General features: G+C 44.6%; 3 protein-coding genes and 1 pseudogene across 3 annotated transcripts; 2 read left to right on the plus strand and 2 right to left on the minus strand.

Annotated features, from left to right (window-relative positions):
- The first annotated feature begins 347 nt into the window (after window positions 1-347).
- LOC133908783 (uncharacterized) lies at window positions 348-3,333 on the plus strand. The gene is made up of 3 exons (XM_062350940.1): window positions 348-1,703; window positions 1,820-2,725; window positions 2,829-3,333. Exons 1-3 carry the CDS (start codon window positions 606-608, stop codon window positions 2,865-2,867), a joined length of 2,043 nt encoding a protein of 680 aa, XP_062206924.1. The 5' UTR covers window positions 348-605; the 3' UTR covers window positions 2,868-3,333.
- Window positions 3,334-5,255: 1,922 nt separating this feature from the next.
- On the minus strand, window positions 5,256-8,846 carry LOC133908785 (plant cysteine oxidase 5-like). Its single transcript, XM_062350941.1, has 6 exons — window positions 8,568-8,846; window positions 8,332-8,437; window positions 7,143-7,306; window positions 6,865-7,012; window positions 5,700-5,900; window positions 5,256-5,607 (listed from the first exon to the last, which is right to left on the minus strand). The coding sequence occupies exons 2-6, from the start codon at window positions 8,429-8,431 to the stop codon at window positions 5,483-5,485; spliced, it is 738 nt and encodes a 245-aa protein (XP_062206925.1). The 5' UTR covers window positions 8,432-8,437; window positions 8,568-8,846; the 3' UTR covers window positions 5,256-5,482.
- Window positions 8,847-13,741: 4,895 nt separating this feature from the next.
- On the plus strand, window positions 13,742-16,279 carry LOC133908786 (uncharacterized). Its single transcript, XM_062350942.1, has 2 exons — window positions 13,742-14,612; window positions 14,701-16,279. Exons 1-2 carry the CDS (start codon window positions 13,896-13,898, stop codon window positions 14,779-14,781), a joined length of 798 nt encoding a protein of 265 aa, XP_062206926.1. The 5' UTR covers window positions 13,742-13,895; the 3' UTR covers window positions 14,782-16,279.
- On the minus strand, window positions 15,427-18,051 carry LOC133908787 (tubby-like F-box protein 9; annotated as a pseudogene).
- Window positions 18,052-19,444: the final 1,393 nt, after the last annotated feature.

Genomic DNA, 19,444 nt, shown 5'->3' on the forward strand with positions numbered 1-19,444 from the left:
AAATGCTACCTATCTTAGTCGCTGCCTAACTTGGCCCCCTTCCCCGCGTGCGAACGCAGATGCGGTCACGGCCCCGTCCGTCTGAAGCACGGCGACACCAGTAACAAGTCAGGAGGGCCACCGCCGTGCCCCCGTGCATGTGCCGAGTGGCGATAGAATCCTACCGCGCGCGCCAGCTTTTTAGGCAGATCGCCCCCAGAGAGTCCACACTTTTCCCCGCACTCCCCCGGTCGTTTGACGCGAGCACCCACGCCACACGGCCACGGCCACACACCCGCTGACCCGCCCAAGTCGCCATCCCCTCGCCGCACGCGTAGCATTAACCCAGCGGCACTCGCACCGCACCCGGGCGCCGCCCCACCCCAACCGCATCACTCCGCACTCGCGTCGCGCTAGTGGAGTGTCTGCTTGGCTGGCGGCTGGCTTCGCGGAGGAGTGAGCGAGTGAGCTTGCACCGAAACCGCAGTTAAATTTCAGCACGGCAACGCGCGGCCCGGGCGCAGATCCCTCCCTTCGCACGCTTGCTCTGCCCGTTCCCGGTGGGCTACGCGACCAGGGCCTTTTCGTGGTTTTCCGAGCTCTTACGCGTCCGCTCGGCTCGGGCGATGCGGGCGGATCGCGCGATGGGGGAGGGGGGCAACAAGCGGATCGACCTGGGCGCGCCGCTGCGTTCGGTGCACCGGGCCAACGCGCCGCCGCACTACAAGGCCGACCTCAAGTCCGGCCCCGTGCGGCACCCGGGCGCCGTGCCTTTCGTCTGGGAGCAGCGCCCAGGCCAGCCTAAGAGCGTCCGCACCCGCCGCCCGCCTCCGTCACCACCGCCGCGGACGACTTCTCAGACGCAGCCGGAGGTGAAAGGCGGTGAACGGGAGGTCGATGTGATTGCGAGCCCCTACTACGATGCCCTGGGGGTGCTCGGTCCCCAGGCGCTTCATGGCGTCGCCGCCGACGACTGCAGAACGGGCGCTGCGCCGCTCAAGGAGGAGAAGAAGGTGGCGGTGGTGGAGGCGAAGAATGAAGTGAAGAGGCAGGAGGTTGTCGCGGTGGCTGCGGTACTACAAAAGGAAGAAGACGACGAAGAGGAGAGGTTCTCCGACGCGCTCGAGTCGCTCTCCCGCACAGAGTCCTTCACCATGAACTGCAGCGTCAGCGGCCTCAGCGGCGTGCCGAACCCGGTCCCGGGCGCCGCGGCGGGCGCAGAGCCAGGCGCGCGCGGCTTCATGATGGACCGCTTCCTGCCGGCCGCGCAGGCCGTGGCAGTGGGCTCCCCGCAGTACACCTTCCGGAAGGCTGGCGCCACTGGCAACCCAGGCCGTGAGCATGCGCGTGTGGCTGCAGTGAAGGCGAGCAGGGACAATGGCGATGATCGGATGAGGAGAGCGCCAGTCCAGCTGCCTTACCAGCATCTGCCGCCCAATTACTTGTCCTGCACCTATCCGAGACGCGATGAGGAGGAAGAGGATGACGATGACTATGATGTGCATAATACCAGGGGTTTTTCATCCAAAGGGTGTGGTCTGCTCCCTGGGTTGTGTGTGAAAACCTCCTTGTTGCTCCTGAATCCAGTGCCTGCGATGAAGCGTGGCAAGGCGCGAGGACGAGGGAGAGACCGGCAGTTCCCGTCCAAAGGCAGGGGCAACACGGCACCGAGTCCGCTTGCCCGGATCTCACAAAACAAGCATTTAGGATGTGATTCCAATGGGGTAATATAATGCCAACGCACATTGCATGCTTGTCAAATTCCAGTTTCACAGTTATGTCTCTTGTTCTTAGTGTTAGGAATGATAGTTCTAACCATCTGAATTTTGTTGTGTGTCAGCAATCCTGGGAGGATGTGTATAAACATAAGTTGGAGCAGAAGTATCTTGGTCAAGGAGAGGACGGGAGGAGCAAGTTGGCAAGTGAGTCGAACCAGCTGACATTCTGGAGCGACTCGCAGACGGGGGATGGGTCTTCACCATTCCACCACTCCATGGGCGGTGGCTTGTCTCCGTATCGCAGCTATGCTGTGATGTCACCGTCAAGCAAAGCAAATGGGTCATTTGGAATAGGAGATAGAGATGAGAAAGCAATTCGGAGCAATGGCTCTGGTTCACTTGGAAGAGACCATGATCGCAGCTCATTGGCTGGATCGGATCACAGTAGTTTTAAGGGATCAAGTTCCTTGAGCTCAGGACTGGATAGAACAGGGCATGAAGATTCAATGGATCGCTATGGAGATATTGAATCAGAAACAAGCCACCTTAATCAGCTTCTCGATACAAAGGTAGCTTTGAATGCTGACGTATATGACTCTCCACCTGAAGGACAACGGATAGTCGGAAGGAACTCTACTGTGAAGGATCAAGACAATGATCCATTGACTGAAAAGATATCTGAAATTAGAGAATCCCTATTTTCCATGCCTTGTGGAAGCCCAGGAACGGTTAAATTGGATGATGGAACACATTTGATGCATGATGCTAGTCAGGAGGTTCCACTACATTTGGAAGATACTAGTGTTGTCAAAAAAGAAATTATGCCTTTGCAATCTCTGTTACCAGTCCCAAAATCACCTTCAGAATCCTGGCTTTCTCGCACTTTGCCGTCTGTGGCGAATAAACTGCCTGTGGCATCTTTTCTTGGAATCCAAGTACAGTTGAAGAAACAAGCTCCCTGGGCCTCCATGCATCCAAAGGAGAATGATAAAAAACTTTCCAGGCCACGGCAAATAAGATTTGCAGATGTAATACTTAGTTTTCTTCTGTTCCGCTTATACCTCCAGTTTTGCATGTATTTCCATGCATCACAGAGCCATTACTTATTTTTCTTATTGTCTGCTTGTTTAGGTGGTAGAGAGGCCAACTTCGTTGGATCCTGAGATATGATGTCGGCCCTCAAGACCGATATATATTCATGATGCTCATACCTTGGATGCCATCAGGTCGTAGATTTCACCAACGCCCAATGGCTATACGAAAATCAAAAATCCTATAAAGAAGGGCCGTCGTTCAACGGATAAAAGTTACTCTAGGGCCCAGATGTGCCTCATCATTTTGACGTTGCAGTGACTTGGAGCGGCTGCTGGTTATCCTTTTTCTGATAATTTGAATTCACATGCCATGTCTGCTACATTATGTTCTGTATGCTGCTAATGGTAACTTGGTGGTGGTTTAGATCTGTTGTAAATCGTATATTTATACAGGAGTGCTTCTGCTTGCTTCCTTACTGTCCATAATGAGATCATGTAATACAATTCAGTCGATAGAAGAGTTGCGTTGATCACAAAATGTAATTGCACCAGATGTACCATAGAATAAAATGTCAGAACAAGTCAGACTCCCATTCCTGATACATTTTCCATGCATCACTGTCTCTTACCCCTTGTTCCATGTCTCGAGTTTCCAATAATGCCAGCATTCCTTTTTCTTGATATGTTAGTAGCTCTGCTTGATAGAACTGCATTTAGTGCCTAATCTGGTCCTCTCAGTAAGTTTATTCAATGTATTCCATGTCTAGTTATTGCAGTTGCTGCATTGTTGTCGTTGGTTGGCTTCGAGGTGGAAGATACTATAGTATAGAAGCAGCAGAAAGTTTTGCAAGTCTGAAGCTTTTTATATTGAAAAGGTGATATCACGCAAATCACACAGGAATTTATCTGGGGTGTTATGCCCATCTGTTTACGAAAGTGTCTAAGTGCTACCCACATCAGTGTTGTTTGATCTTGACTTGGTGCATTCATGTCTCCTCTTGCTATTAGGGATAACTATGATGCTGAGCTGACTAGTATTGGATGAGGGTCAACTGCTGCACTGATTGTAGTGCTATTCGACTAAGAGCACTGCTGAGTGCTGTGCTATTTTGTTGATCAAGTCTAAGATATTCCTTGTGCTCATTAAATATCTCCTGAAACGTGTAGACAAGTGCTTTGTCCCTACCCCCTAGCACTGAACTGTTGAGGTTTGGCAATTTTAACGGTGTCAATTGCCATGGCTTCAACATAATGTCACAAACTAAGAGCTAACGAAGACCACTTGACTTAGGAAACGCAGCGTTTTGTTGTAGGTTTCATACAAAACCGAACTTCTATGTGGGTATGAGGGAAGGCGACGAATTTTTGAGAGTAAATTTTGTAAAATCAAAGATTTAAACAATAGTTTTATAAAACTATAGATTTAGTAATAATTTTATCGTAAAATTATAGATATTTTGATAAATTATTGCAAAAGTATATATTTAAACAATATTTTTATAAAACTACAGATTTAGTATCGATTTTATCATAAAACTACAAATATTTTAGTAAAATTATCATAAAATTACAAATTTAAATAACAGTTTCATAAAACTATAAATTTAATTTTGTTTAAATCTGTACTTTGACGGTAAAATCGGCGCTAAATCTGTAGTTTTGTAAAGTTATTGTTTAAATATATAGTTTTACGATAACTTTTAAAAAACCTGTAGTTTTACGATTAAATTAGCACTAAATTTGTAGTTTACGAAAACTAATATTTAAATATGTAATTTTGCAATAATTTTATCAAAATATTTATAATTTTACAAAATTTATTCAATTTTTTAACCCAGCAAGTTTCAGCGTATTGCTTTCCCTACCCCCGACCGGTTAAATGCGGCAAAAATCCAAAATTAGACAACATACATAAACGTATTTGCCAAAATAGATAACATGTAATCGTATTTACTAATTTAGCATCCGTATTCGACACAGTAAATACAACTACATATTGTCTATTTTAACAAATACGCTCATATATGTTGTCTAATTTTGAATTTTTACCGTCAAATGCAGTTTCTGATATTACTGAAAAAATCATGTCCATGGAGAAACCCTGCATTGTTTGCGGATCTTGTGTGCAAACTTCAATGCGATTGGCAAGTTTGATCATGTTTAATCGGTTCCATTTTACTGTGGAAGAGGCCAAGAGGGTGATTGCTCCGGAAACTTCTAGGATTTAGTGGTACGAATGTAAACTAAATGCCAAGTCCAAATTCCTCCAATCCAAACAAGCCTTAAGACTGTACCAGAACCAAACTGACTTGTGTATAGAAAATCCCAAAAATTGTAATATAGCTGTTGCATCATGAGATAAACAAAATAGCACCTCACCAAATTCTTTCTGAATCATCATTAGGTGAAAAGCTTGCATCATTGATCTGCCTACTACAGCATGGCAAGTGTTATGCTAGACTATGCTCAAAAGTAGACTCTACGTTCTTGATCTTATAGAGCAATCCCGCAACAAGGTCAGAGATGCTTCAGCAGCGGGCACATAGAATTAAAATGGTGACCAAACAATAAATATTCAATCTTGTCCAGTAAAATTAATGTTAAATTATCACATCTCTTTGACATATACAAAATAAACCGCTGGCTGACCCATTGATGCTTGCTTTACTAAAATCACATGAAATAGATGGCGCAAACCAGCAACCTCTTTCAGCTGATCCGTAGTTCATGGATAACGTGCTCCAAACCAAATTATCTTCTTATTACAGGGCCTTTATACAGACCTCTCGCAACAACAAAGCCCTCAGGGGGCTGATGGTCCTCCAACTCCTCCAACCAGACTACTTCTGAGCTATCTACTTCACTGGGCAAAACAACTGGTAGGTAGATTTTCAAGGAAAGAAGTTAGAAAGCTCAAGAACTAGCATAAGAATATGTTCAGAACTTAAGTTTCAAGAGCTCCATGTACCAGGTGGTTCGTTCACAGGAGACTTCTGGAAGTACGAACAGTGCCGCCCCTCCTCAGCAGAATATGGTGGAGAAAGGACGTCAAAGAGAGCGCAAGGTGTGATGGCTCTGAAAGTGTGGATGTTACCACCTTTATTGGGGTAAAGAATGGTAGTCTCTGGTGCAGACATTTCACAATCTCTGACAAGCTTTGCTGGCCTCACTGCACGTTCAGCAGGGTTAAGGCATTACAGAAATTTTTTAATAAGAACAACTGCATGATTAGACAAATGATCCACAAAAGAGGAGTAGGATAAATAGGTTTATTCAGCAAAATTGGCAATAGGTTTTGATAAAGGATGCAGCATAATAGTGCTACCAGTTCAAATAGAAACAAGGCTGATGCTGAAAATACAAGACACTTGACCTAAATAAGTTGAATCAAAAATAAAAAATGCTTAAGCATTGTAAACAAGAAAGATCCTAAGTGTGGAGAACCTCATCTTGGCTAGACCTAGTATATTACAACATACGAGATAGCCTACTAAGTGACGTCTGAAGCTTCATCCATGATAATTGATAGATGGCCAATGATCTGGGTATGTACTGAACAGAGGACAAAAAAAACTCGACCCAAGGGGAGAGACATCCCAAAGGCATTGCATTAAGATCGAGAAAAGATCCCGAAAGCCAGCTACAACCTGCACGCTATCACTAAGCGACCGCGCCACGACTACGAGGAACACACAGCACAGGGCCTTTTTTTACTGAACTGTGGACAACACTGTCCAATGTGCTGCACTTGACATATAAAAAATATGCAGTATAATTTATAAGTTTATAACATTTGTTCCGCTTGAGATCTGTTTGCAGCATCTTAGCATTTGCTGTATCATCAAACAAGCAAAGCAATCAACAGCCATTAGAGATGTCCAAGACACAATCAATTGTGAAGTAACCATTTATTGGCTTTAGGGAAAAATGAATTACCTTCAAACTGCCTAATGTATGTACTTTTCCCTTTTTTCCAATTTTTTTACAGATTCATTAGACATGTTTTATAGTGACAAAGAAAGAATAGATGACGGTGGCATGCTCAGTATCATCAATGAATGTATTAACCAAAGATGCTGATTATGGACAATGGTGTGTAGCAGAAAGGCATCAATTCAAATGTCAGAACTTACCTTGTAATTGGTCAACTGGATCATCTACGTCAATCCAATCATAAGATTCGGCATGCAATCTTCCATAAAGAAGCTTGCTTAGTACAGTCATCCCAGGATGATTGTGAAGTGGAATAACTGAAGACGGTGGCATACAAAATATACCCATCTGCGTAAATTATACGTTTAGTATTTGCTGAATGTAGTGAGCACCACAGAGAAGATGTTCTATCTATCCTCCTGAAAGTGCACATAATTAACGTAAAATATTCAAATAATGAATGAATAAGAGATCTTACAGAGAAACTTTCGCATTCATGGATGTGCAAATATTTGATCGGAGCAGCTAACTGGTTAGATCCATTACGTCCTCGTCTCCCATTTAGTTGACGTGTAGAACTATTCCAATTGCGTGCAATTTTGGCTTCATCATCTAGCCCGACATCTAAAGGTCTTATCTCATCTGAGAAAAGAAACAAAATCAATACTTCAGGTCTGCCCATGCTTTAATCTCATAGAATCAGATAGATAACATCTTTTACTCTATTTTGGCACTGGAATAAAGTCTAGAGAAGCAATTTCACGACGCAAATTCATATTAGACAATGATGCAAATAACATCTTGTTCCTGAATCACGATTTGAACAAGCATAACCAGACAAAAAAAGCAATAAACCAAAACGTTGCTTCTTTTTAGGGGAATTCAGCAGGAGAGAACCCAACTGTTACTAGTATCATCATATAATAAATATACATAGGAGAATATATATATATATATATATATATATATATATATATATATATATATAGCAATATACAGTGGAACGAGAAAATAACTCGGCCACACAGTAGTACTGAAGAATGCAATTACACAAAGTACTAAAACATTTGACGTGTAAGAAGTGACTCTGAAGGAGGCTAGATCTAAGAATAAGCATGAAATCAAGCATCCCCGTGAATGCTTGAACAATGTCCTCAACTTCCAAAGAAGCGTTATTGGCCACTGATGGTTGATACCCTCCAGTTCAAGGACCTCACCATGCTTGCCAACAATACCTGCCACTCTGCCAGTACCAGCTTAACTTCACAATGTCAGCATCTAACTCATTTCGTCGCCACCTCCCCCCCCCCCCCCCCCCATCTAACCCATCTAAACACACTACACACCTGAACAAGTTGCTCGGATAAATCACGCAGTCAAAGTACAAAACAGAATCAATGCATACAAGAATGCGGCATATATCAGGAAAACACAAAGAGTGTATAAAATACTACATACAAAAGGCAAGATAAAGAATTGCAGCACCAAAACCTAAATAGTTACCACCAAAAGAAAATTGCTACCACAGCAACAAACGACTCAACTTTCGGTTCAACAGCATGATGTAGTTTCAGAAAACATCGAATTCAGTATTAAGAAATACTACAACTGCTGACAATGGTGAAATAACTACCAATTACTCCAGAAAAAACAGAAATTTGACTCACCTAACAGCGCACGGACTCTCTCAAGCGCCTCTTCAGATATGGGATCATCCGGAGAAAACGATACTTTACAAGCATTCGAGAGGTTCTTTATCTTTGGCATCTAGCACTTCAATGTATTGTCGAGAAGATAAACAATCGTCAAACTCCTTAGAGCTCCGCTCGAATTCACAATTGAAGGACCGAAACACTGCTCGATCGACCCACAGATGTGGTGCTGGAGCACGGCTTTGCCTCACCTAGGCAGTAGCACGGGGCGAGGCCAGAATCGCGCGAGGAGGATCCGACGGGCCGCGACTCTGGAGAGAGGGCTCGAGCCCGCGCGGCCGAACTGGGGGCGGAGGGATCGGCGTACGGCTCCCGGAGACGCTAGGGTCCGTGGCCGCCACGCCCGATCAGGCGCCGCGAGGCATCAGCCTCGGTTCGCCATCGGGAGCTGGGGACGACGGGAAGCGGAGCGCAAGAGCTGCAGGGCCAGGGGTTGGAGGAAGCCGAGGAGGGAGGCTCGCGTCGTCTTGTAGCCGGTACTAGGTGGTGTGGCTGGGCCCCGGCGCGCAGGCGCAGCTGCGGCCAAGTGCCATGTACCGTTCGATTGGATGCGAGCGGCCGAGGGGACCAGGCGGCCCCCGTGGGCTCGGTGTTGGTAGGCTAGGGAGGGGGGAGGCCAGGACCGATACCCGGAGCCGAGGAGGCGAGGCGAGGCGGTGCACGGAGGACTCGGTCGAGGGAAGCAAAGCTGCGCTGTTCCCACCCGGTCTTTCCGTTCGCCGAAGGGGTGCTCGTGGGGCCGGGCGCGGATCGTGACCCCACAGGCCGAGCAGCTGTTTCCTGGCGCAGTAAAATCCTCAGCGGCGGGTGACACCCACGATTAACAAACTCAGTCGATGACATGTCGATGACATGTGGACCGAGAGTCACATGGGACCAGAATGTCACTGGCTGTATGCGTCAACCAAAGACTGAGCCGTGTACACAAACCGAGTTAAATCGTACGATCCCCTGCTCATTTTAAAATCGGAACGCGTTCCTCGTGGCACGGCCATCCTTGCGGACCCAGCCTTTTGCTACGGCAGTATTGTGGCCTTTTGCGGCTAACCACGCATTCAGCACTCGCACTGGTTCCTTTCGTGGCTGGGACGGAAAGAACGTTCCAGTTAGCCGTTCATAATTTTTTCAACCTCAATTTAGAATCCGGCAGATTCAGCTCAAAGTAAAGCCTAGTTGAAATGCAAGTGCCTCTCTTTTCGTTGCCGTGAACGTCTCTCACAGGTCATATAACACGGGGAAAAGGGAGAGGGGGACCATGCGGTAGGGAACCCGCTGCATGTGGTAAGCAGGGTTAAAAAAAATCGTTCAAAACGTTTGATATTTATGAAAAACCGGTTAATTTAATCCGCACCTTATTTTGAATTTAACTGATTTTCGAATTTGAATTCAAAAAATAACAAAAACTTTAAAAATATTAAAGACAATTTTAAGACCTTCTTGGAAAAAAAATCTTAAAATAATATTGTTTGCATCATATTTCATAGAGATGAAGTTTGAAAAGAAAAATAAAATTACTGAAATAGGTCGTATATACAGAATGATTTGGCCATCGCATTAAGTAAAAGTTTAATATGCAAACATATTTTTTTTATGTATGGTGTATCTTAAGAGAATTTTTAAAATTGGTTTCACTTAATTTAGAGTTTTATTAATTTCTCCATGATTTTTACAAATTTCACAAATATAAAGTGAACATGTTAAGAAAAAAATATTGTAATTAACTTTTTCATGTCTACCATTATTTTTTCTACATAAGGCATAGTATAAGTAAACTAATAAAAATAATTTCATTAATTTTAAAGGTGTGATGGGTTAGTTATGAATTAATCTAGTTGCAACATATTTACACCATCATGCATGTTACAAAAACTATTTCATAAGTCTATGTATTTTTAAAATACATAGGATCATGTAAGAAAACTAAAAAAATTAGTTTCATAATTTTTGGATTTAAGTATGTATTTAACTAGGTTTAGCAAATACATTTTCTTACAAAAAATATTCAACTTTTTACTAGTATAAATAATTTTATCATGTACATCATGTTACAAGGAAACTAACAAAAATTGTTTCAATTAATTTGAAACTCAGATGAATTAGTTATTGATTTTACAAAGTTGAGCTATTTTTTTAACGTCACTGCAATTTGGGAAATGCGCTTGGTAAATCGGTACATTCGATCGGTTTTCGACAAACTCATTCAAAATGCGTTCAATGCAGATAATTCAAAAAAATTAGTCAATTTTTTATGTAATTCGATCGGTTTTTTATTGGATTCGAGCGTTACTAATTGGTTGATTCGGTCGGTTTTTTACTCCTATTTACAATTTTGATTGAGTAAATTTGGCTGAATTCTCACTAAATTTTGAACAAATTTTTATATATTCGTGAATTTTAAAATTTTGTTGGTAGCAATTTTTGTTCCCAAACAATTTTGTAAAGCCTGATTGTCAACGTGTGATTGCTCGTGTTCGGAAATATTGATCTAGAGATGTGTATAATCTCATGAACAAACTGTTTAGCTATCCATATCTACCGTTTTAATCTAATTGAGCTAATATAAATGTTTGTTTTTAGTCTGTTTCAACAGATAGAGACTACTATATTTGCTCATACAGATAGATTCATTTGTCAGTATAATAAAATTATTTTCATGCGAACAACTAATCGCAATCTTAACTCTTTCATCTGTTTATAACTTCAGATAAGATCAGCCACATAAAAACTTAATTTAACTTATTTAAACAGATATAACAAATCAAATATTTTTTAATAAATAAAATTCCGTTCGACTTGTTTTACCTCTTAACTGTATATACGGTCATGCAAGCAAGACTCCGTACACACAACCAATCACGTCTTAAGGGAGCATCTAGGTCGGCGGCTTTGTGGAACACGGTACGATGCCGAGCTAAAATAGGCAGCAGCGGGGCGCACAGGCGAACGACAGGTGTCGAGCGCCGGAAACGGACGGCGGGGAGCGCTGCGTCGTCCCGTCTCGCCTCGGATGGCGGCCGGCCGGCCTCTGGTTGGGTCGCCGGGGTCAGAGGTGGGTTCGAGATTCCATGGAAAGGAGCGGACGTGCTCCGTCCATTGAGCTTCCCAGGCGCGGGACGGCGGAAATGATCATTGGCCCCAGCCGCCGCTGCCGTACCTGGATCTTGGCACGTCACGTCGGCTGACGTCGGCTCCAGAACCGTAATGGCGTGGGGCAGCAGTCTGTACTCAACTGTCAACACTAGGATGTCAAAAGGAGCACGGGGATCCAGAGGATATTGTTTTCAATGAAAATGGGATGCGAGAATGTGTAGTATTTTATTTTAGTAGTACTAGTTTGTAGGAATTGATTCGTACACAGGCACAGCAGAATTTAAATCATGTGCGTCCAACATTTCAAGTGGGCTCCATTGGTGGTATAAGTACTTATCCGATGCCAAATATAAGTTTATCTTAGTTTGGTCTAAGTTAAATACTTTTAGTTTTAGTATCAATAGTAAAATAATATTATATAGATTGATAATATAAAATGACGCTAGTAAAGTCATCCTGACAAATAATATAATAATTTATAACTCTTTTTATGTGAAATAATATATTTGTATAGATATTATTAGTTAAAGTGCTATATTAGAGACCTGTGAATGTTCTAATGTACTTTTATTTGGGATCGGAGGGAACATGTTTTTACACGTGGGGGGATGCTATTTGAGTTTGATGTGTGATTTTGTAGCGATGTATGTAAAATATGTGAAGGTCTATTCCATGTGTTGGAGATCTCTTTAGCGTAGGTGGACGAAAACAAGGCTATAGAAGGTCAGAGGATTTAAAGATATGCAACTTGATGACCTTGAAAGGAGAACCTCTACATATCGGAAAGATACAAACATTCAAGGCATTCGAAGACCCGAAGAACTCAATCTAGAGGACTCATACATTCGGGGCGTCCGAATACCCAAATGACTCGTACCTTTGGGGTGTCGGAACACCCAAATAACTCAAACCTCCGGGAGCATCGAGAGAACTGTAGAATAGACTACATATGTTAGAAGACCTCAGAAGGAAGTCCACCGGAAAACATCACGACTCGCCCTCCATAGGCCCGTGTAACAAACGAACATGACAAGTGAATCAAGCAGATGACCATGGTACCGTATTTGTTGTATTGAACTATTTTACCATCAGTCAACCCTTGTCAACTTCATCAATCCGAGCACGAGATTGTCTTTTCGTATCAGGCCATGTCCACGGCCTATATATATGCTCATGTAACCTCTCGTGAGAGGAATTTACATTCTCTCATAACACAATATATATTCACAAGCGCGACCCTTGACTACACGTAGGGTGCCGCATGGCCTTAACCCGTATAAATGCCTATCTTACTTTGATTCTGGGGCGCGATGCCCATAAACTAGCCAAACATCCATCTCTTGTGTTTATGTGAATGTTCCTACCAGTGTGTTTGTTTACAACAACACCAGGTAACCCTGTATCGGCACAATCGCCACCATGAACAGACCAAAAGCATAACTATTCGGCTTTCAATTTGCCAAAAACAAAGCTTTCTCCTCGTAACGACAACAACATTGGACCTAGACGTAACAACTTCCAACTCGTTATTGAACTTCAATTTTAACTTTGAACTCATCGTGTAGTGAACTTCAACTTGATCCTACCAACTTTGCTGAGCTCGACAGACGACATACTTTTGACCTGAATCCGTAGATCTATGAACTCGATTTGAGAAAAGATCAACATGGTCTGGGAACATTGGGCCACTAAAATCCATCAGATGAAAGCCACAAAATCCTAGTTGCCGAAAATCAAACACTCTGATTTCTACTCATCTGGAGATGACTACGATCAATTGGTGCCGCCTAATCTCTGGAAGCGACCGATCCTGGTGTGACGGGAACCAATTAGTCTGAAGTAGCTAATTTTACGTCAGAGAAGCACAGTAATTTGTGTCTGTTGTTACAGTTCTCTGACGTAGACACAGTGACAAACAGTATTTTAGCTACTATTTATATGGTTACTGGTACTTTTTGCTATTTGCCGAGACACTGTAGCATCTGATCCGTCGGTTTTAGATCAGATATCCAGGATTTATTGGACTAGCCTCTGACGTAACGTTCCGTGTAACAACGGTTAAGGTTTTAGAGCGTGACGGTGGTAACGAACGGCGAAGCAGAGACCTAGGAAGGGGCAGGCCAGGCACACGCCGGGCACGGAAACGGTGAGGCCGTCACGCGGCAGGGTGCAGGCCAGCGGGCAATGAGAACGCCACCGCGCGTGCAAGTGCAAGGCAGGCATTCCTCGAGGGAGTCTCAATCTCATCCGTCGACGACTCCTCGGCGTCTACCTGTCACATGCGCAGCCGCGTGATCGAATGATCGACTCGGCTGCTGGCTCGCTGCATCGCGATCGATCGCGCTCGCGCCGGTTCTATGGGAACAGGTGGGGTCGGGGGTCGCCCGTAAGCAAGCTAGACCGATCTGCGGACCACCGGCGGCGCGGCCATGGAGTCCGACACCGAACGAGACGTCCCCCTCCTCCCCACCGCCCTAAATCCCAGCAGCCGCCAGCCCCTCAGTGCAGCCAAGTCAACGGCGTTCAAGCGGGAGGAGCGCCGCAAGCGCAAGGACCGCAAGCGGCAAGAACGTCTCGCCCTCGAGCTCGCGCAGTGGGCCCCCCTCGGCGCCCCGCCTCCCCGGCCGGCCGCCACCGGCTCCAGCGCGGAGCACGACACGCCGTGGCCGTGCGACCCGTCCCCGCCTTCGGAGCTGGCGGCGTCCGCCTCTTGGAGCTGGGACCCGCCCGCCCAATCCCCACCAGCACTGCCCCCGCCCCTGCCCACGGTAGCGGTGGCGTCCCCGCCGCATCCGCAGGCCGCAGCCGTGAGGTCCTGCCGCGCGTTCTTCGAGGAGCACGTGGACGATAACGACGACGAGGGGGAGGAGGAGGAAGGCAATGCGGCTAGGTTCTTCGGCGAGCTGCTGGGCAACGACGCGGCGCTGAGGGGGTTCTACGAGGCGGGGCGGGAGAAGGGCCAGTTCCTGTGCCTGGTGTGCGAGGGGACCGGCGCCAGGATGGGCAAGAGGTTCGCCGGCTGCGCCGCGCTCGTGCAGCACGCCGGGTCGGTCGCCCGGACCAAGAGGAGGCTGGCGCACCGCGCGTTCGCCGACGCCGTCGGCCGGCTGCTCGGATCGGGCGCCGGCCGGACCGCGCCTCCGCCGGTAAACATCTTCTCCCGCCCCTCTGGATATGCGTTCTTCTATGCCAGATCGATGGATGATTCGGTGTTAATTATACGATGAAATGCAGGCTGAATCTGATAACGAGGGCGCTTCTCATCAAGTTGACAACTTGGATGCTCCTCAAAGCGTAGAAATGGAGGTGTCCTGACTCCTGATCACTGCCGTCTACTACAAGAACCGGGCTTTAGCTCAGCTTTCACAGAGTTATTAGGACTGAAGAGTCCATCGTGGTTCAGATAGCTTTGCTGATTGCTGTCCTTGGTAAGGAAACAGTGCGTAATATGCTTCGAGCATCTTGAACTCAATGCTCATCTCATTGTTGAATATCTCGACCTGATCTGAGGTTGCTGGATTGCAACTAATCTTATTTTGGTGTCTGGCTATGCTTTGAAACTTGTTGAAGCATCAGGAGCTCGATGCCAGCTTTGCTGAACATCTCAACTTGATCTGGGGTTGCTGGTTTGCATTTCAAAACTTGATGAATCGATGTATTTTGGCTCCAATTACGTGCCGGACAAGTAAAACCACATCAGGTTGAGTCCAGACTGCGTAACAAAACTTGAAAAATACAATATTTGTCAGTTGTGCGCGGTCCATCAAGCCTAACTACAAAGGTCTGACTAGTTTCAACTTACGGATGGGCCTCAGCCTGAAAACACAGCTTGCTAGTTTCAACTCATGGGTGGGTCTCCTCAACCTGATATACGTTTCCAGGGTTTTGAAACACATATCAGGCCTATATATAGTGCAACTACACAGAAGTTGTGACACACTTTCAAACGGCACCAAGCGATTACATCAAACCTGATTATTCGGGTGATCGGGTCACCCGTCAGAATAGAGGAATATATTTGTTACAATGGACTGATGGAGAGACAACAACTAGCACTATTTCCCCTTTCTCTAGGATCAACAGGTAACTTGGTTCATTTGATGACTACAGAAAATGTTCAAAAGGACGATAAGTACACTGAGTTACCTGTTCACAAGCCAACTTTGAGCCAAAACTGGTGAGGCAGATGGCAAACGCCTGGAATGCTGATGGAGGTTGCCGATAGTCCATTGTAAAAAAGTCCTCCTCGATTTTTCCGAACTGAAGTATCACCGTCTCGTCGTCTTGAACACCCCATGGCTCCCCGGTGCCCACTGGAGCAACAAGTTGAAAGTTCTTCAGAGGCAACCATAACCCGACCATGAAAGTTCAGACATCAGCACTGCAGATGCTCATGCCACCGTGGCATTTTATTGTTCAGAACCAATGAACTAAACGTGCTGGGTTGCTTTGCTTCTTCTGCATCTATTGCAGCACCCTCATAGACAGAGCACTGAATACTGCAGACTATTCTTCTAGGTCGTCTTGATTTGAGAAGATTGTACTCATGGAACACCTGTCTTACTTCAACATTGCCAGTGGAAACAAGAGGGTTTATTTGTTTGTGTACAAGGCAGCGACTGGATCTGCTGCTTGGCAACATAGCTCCTTCATATCGTGGCTGTTGGTCATAAACGGTCAACTTGGTTCTCATGAAGTCAGACCTACAAGCACAGGTTGCTTGATCATTATAGAATTCTTGTGAAATGTGTTGTGGTAAGGATTCATCAAGCAAAACAAGGCATCTGGGCAATATAATTGATTTGTTATTTTATGCCATGAAAGATAGTTACAGCCTTACAGGTACATTCTTTTAGTATGCATTTGATATATGGAGACCCACAGCAGATGAGTGTAGTTTTTAAGATGTGGTTAGATTGGAAGGTGGAAACAATATTATATCTCAGATCATTTAGACGAAATGAAGTCAAATGTATCAACGGAGCATCTTGTATGATATCCTGCTAAAATAAATATAACTATCACGTAAGTTGTTACTGTAGGCAACTATCAGGAGTTTTCTATGCATATGCATAGCATACGAGCATTTCCACAACTAAAGAAAAACATGTATATATGTTACAGGTACATTTAGTCTATTGAAAACGAAATTACATATAAAGAAGCTATGTAATTATAAGCATGGGAATCTATTACCAGCTACAGACGAAGTGAAAGGCGTTTCTTGCAATGTATCGCCAGTGTTGCAACAAATAGCCTCTAGGATGGAGCATATGCATCAACAGTTGCAGCAGTTTGAGATAATAATTTAGTTTGATGGCGCTTTCTATGGCATAGAGGAAACAGAAACGTGAAGGTAAATTGCAATAACCAAGGGTTATTGAATTGTTAGCATTAGACCTTACTTTAGCTTTCCGAAATGGTTTCAATGAGAGAGATCATCGGAGTGAATAGAGATGATATATTCCATGCGCAATCCGCACCTCATCCTACGAGCTGCCAACAGAAACTTTCCTTGATCCGTTAATACTTCTAAACCAAAGTCCATGAAAACATATTATTACAAACTTACCTGTATCTATTCTTGAAAAAAAGTTTTGTATAAACACATTACTATGATATCAGTAGCAATAGCAACTCAAGATATCAAAAGAGAAAAGGGCTAAGAACCAAAACAGGTAGGTCAAATTCATTGGTGCAACAGTGCATCATGTTGAAATGATTTTTTAACCACTAAAACCTTACAGTCCTCATTGAATTGTTATCACAGTGGCCAAATACCAATAAACTTGTTAGTTTGAAAACAGGATCTACAAAATGATTTGAAGTTTTTAACATATCAACACCAAACGTCATAGATAGAAAAGGACTATGAGCGAAGTTACTTGCCCTCTTTTTCTGATATATGTGACAGCATACCAGGTCATAAGTCCAAAATAAAAGGCTAGCTCATAATGAGCACCCAATGCAACTGCAAACTAACTTACCTTGTGTTAAGCCGAGATAGAGGTAAAAGGTTGATTTTTGGGCGAATTCCCTCTATGCCACAAAAAAAAGTAGCTCTTCCCTCTATGTCATTAAAAATTTCGAACTTCCTTATTTGCCATCATTTTTATCTTTACTTTACCTCTTGACACTCCGTCAGCCCTCCTGTTACTCCAAAAATGGATTAAAATGGGTATTGTTCACAAGGGATATCAACTTCTTGTTACTCCAAAAATCAGTGGTCTTTTATTTCTTTAAAAATCCTAAAGCTTTTTTATGTGTTCTATAATTCATATGCAATCTATTTTAATTATATTTACCTAAAAAATATGTGTAGAATTTAAACTAAAATTCTCCAAAAAGACCCGTTGTTTCAGATAATTGACTATTTGCCATTACAAAAGGTGGACTTCTATAATTTGTTACCGCAAAATTTGGTTTCGACGATTTGCCAAAAAAACATTGGCCATCTTGATTTCTTACCATTTTAGCCAATTAAATAGATTATAATTTTTTTATCCACTCAGAACATGTGAAAATATTGCTATACCCTCGACTCAATCTCCATCCAATCTCCCATGCGTTCGTGTACACAGGGGAGGGCAGGGCGTAGCACTCTGTGTACTTGGTGTTGGTGATGCTGAGCTCCAGGAGTCCGTCACTCCCGCAGAGCTTGCAGAAGACCTCGTGGAACCAGCGGCCGTACAGGCCCATGAAATTGGCATCGACCTCGAAAACGGCGACCGGCGTAGCGCGGCCATGGAGGACGCGGTGGAGGGCGTCCATCCGGTGTCCGGCGTCCTCGCAGCAGTCCTCATCGCCCTCGTCAGGGAACTCGCGTCGGTTGAACGTGGCGGGGTGGAGGAGCAGGCGCGGGAGCGTGGCGAAGACGCGGGGCCAGCGGCGGGAGAGCGTGGTCGTGGCAGCCGCATCGCGGAGCGGCAGGCGAACGAGGATGACGTGGATGGTGGAGTCGTCGAGTGCGCTGAGCCAGTCCTCTGCCTCGACGGCTTGGGCTTGCGGAGGAGAGGACCTTGCCCTCTTCGTTGCCGGTGGTGTGCGCTCCTACTCCATGGGTGGGGACGAATGAGAGATGAGTGATCGGATTGGGTTTCCGGCTGGAGATAAAGAACGCACGGGAGATTGGGTTGGAGATTGAATCAAGGTATAATAGTCTGTTCACATGTCCGGAGTGGATAAAAGAAAATCATAATCTATTTAATTGGTTAAAATGGTAACATTGGTAAGAGGTGACTAATATTTTTTATGGCAAATGATCGAAACCAAAGTTTACTAGCAAATAATCAAAACCCACTTTTTATGATGGCAAATAGTCAATTATCTTCTAGCCCAGGCCCTTTAAGAGTTGGAACCATATAGGATCCGTTGATAAGTTACTACAAATACTTGCTTGCAAAACATACTTACAAAAGAAAAGATAGCAAGCGATGAAAGGAGAGACCTCTGGCCGGCTTCTCAAGCACGTAACACAAGACTACCATATAAAAAAAAAAGTAAAATAGTTGTTTTCGTCTCTGACTTTTGCCTGAAGCTCAAATTCATCTCTCGTCTATCAAATTGGCCAGTCCAGTCCTCCAACTTTTCCTTTGAACTATTTTTCCTCATCCGATGTGGCACGCCGATGTGGCACGCCATATTGTTGTCATGCCTTAGCAATTTGTGCCCTTAGGTGAGTCATCACACATAAATTGTCTCGTTTACCCCTTTGTTTCTCCATTGAGTCATCCCTCCCCTCCCCATGATGTCTACACTGAAGGCTAGGGTTTGATGTGGGGGAGGCACGTGGCTGCTCTCGGCAGTTGGCCAGATTCGTAGAGTGAAGACAAGGCTCTAAAGTTGTTGTGCGTTGTCGGCTAAATAAGTTCTAGTTTTCCTCGCTTGATCTGAATTTGTTTTCATTTTTGGATGGAATGTGATCATAGAGTGTATCGTGTAGGGTTGAAAGAAGATGGTAAGTTGAGAGATATTAACT

This window comes from Phragmites australis, chromosome 2 (assembly GCF_958298935.1).
Source record: "Phragmites australis chromosome 2, lpPhrAust1.1, whole genome shotgun sequence".
NCBI lineage: Eukaryota > Viridiplantae > Streptophyta > Magnoliopsida > Poales > Poaceae > Phragmites > Phragmites australis.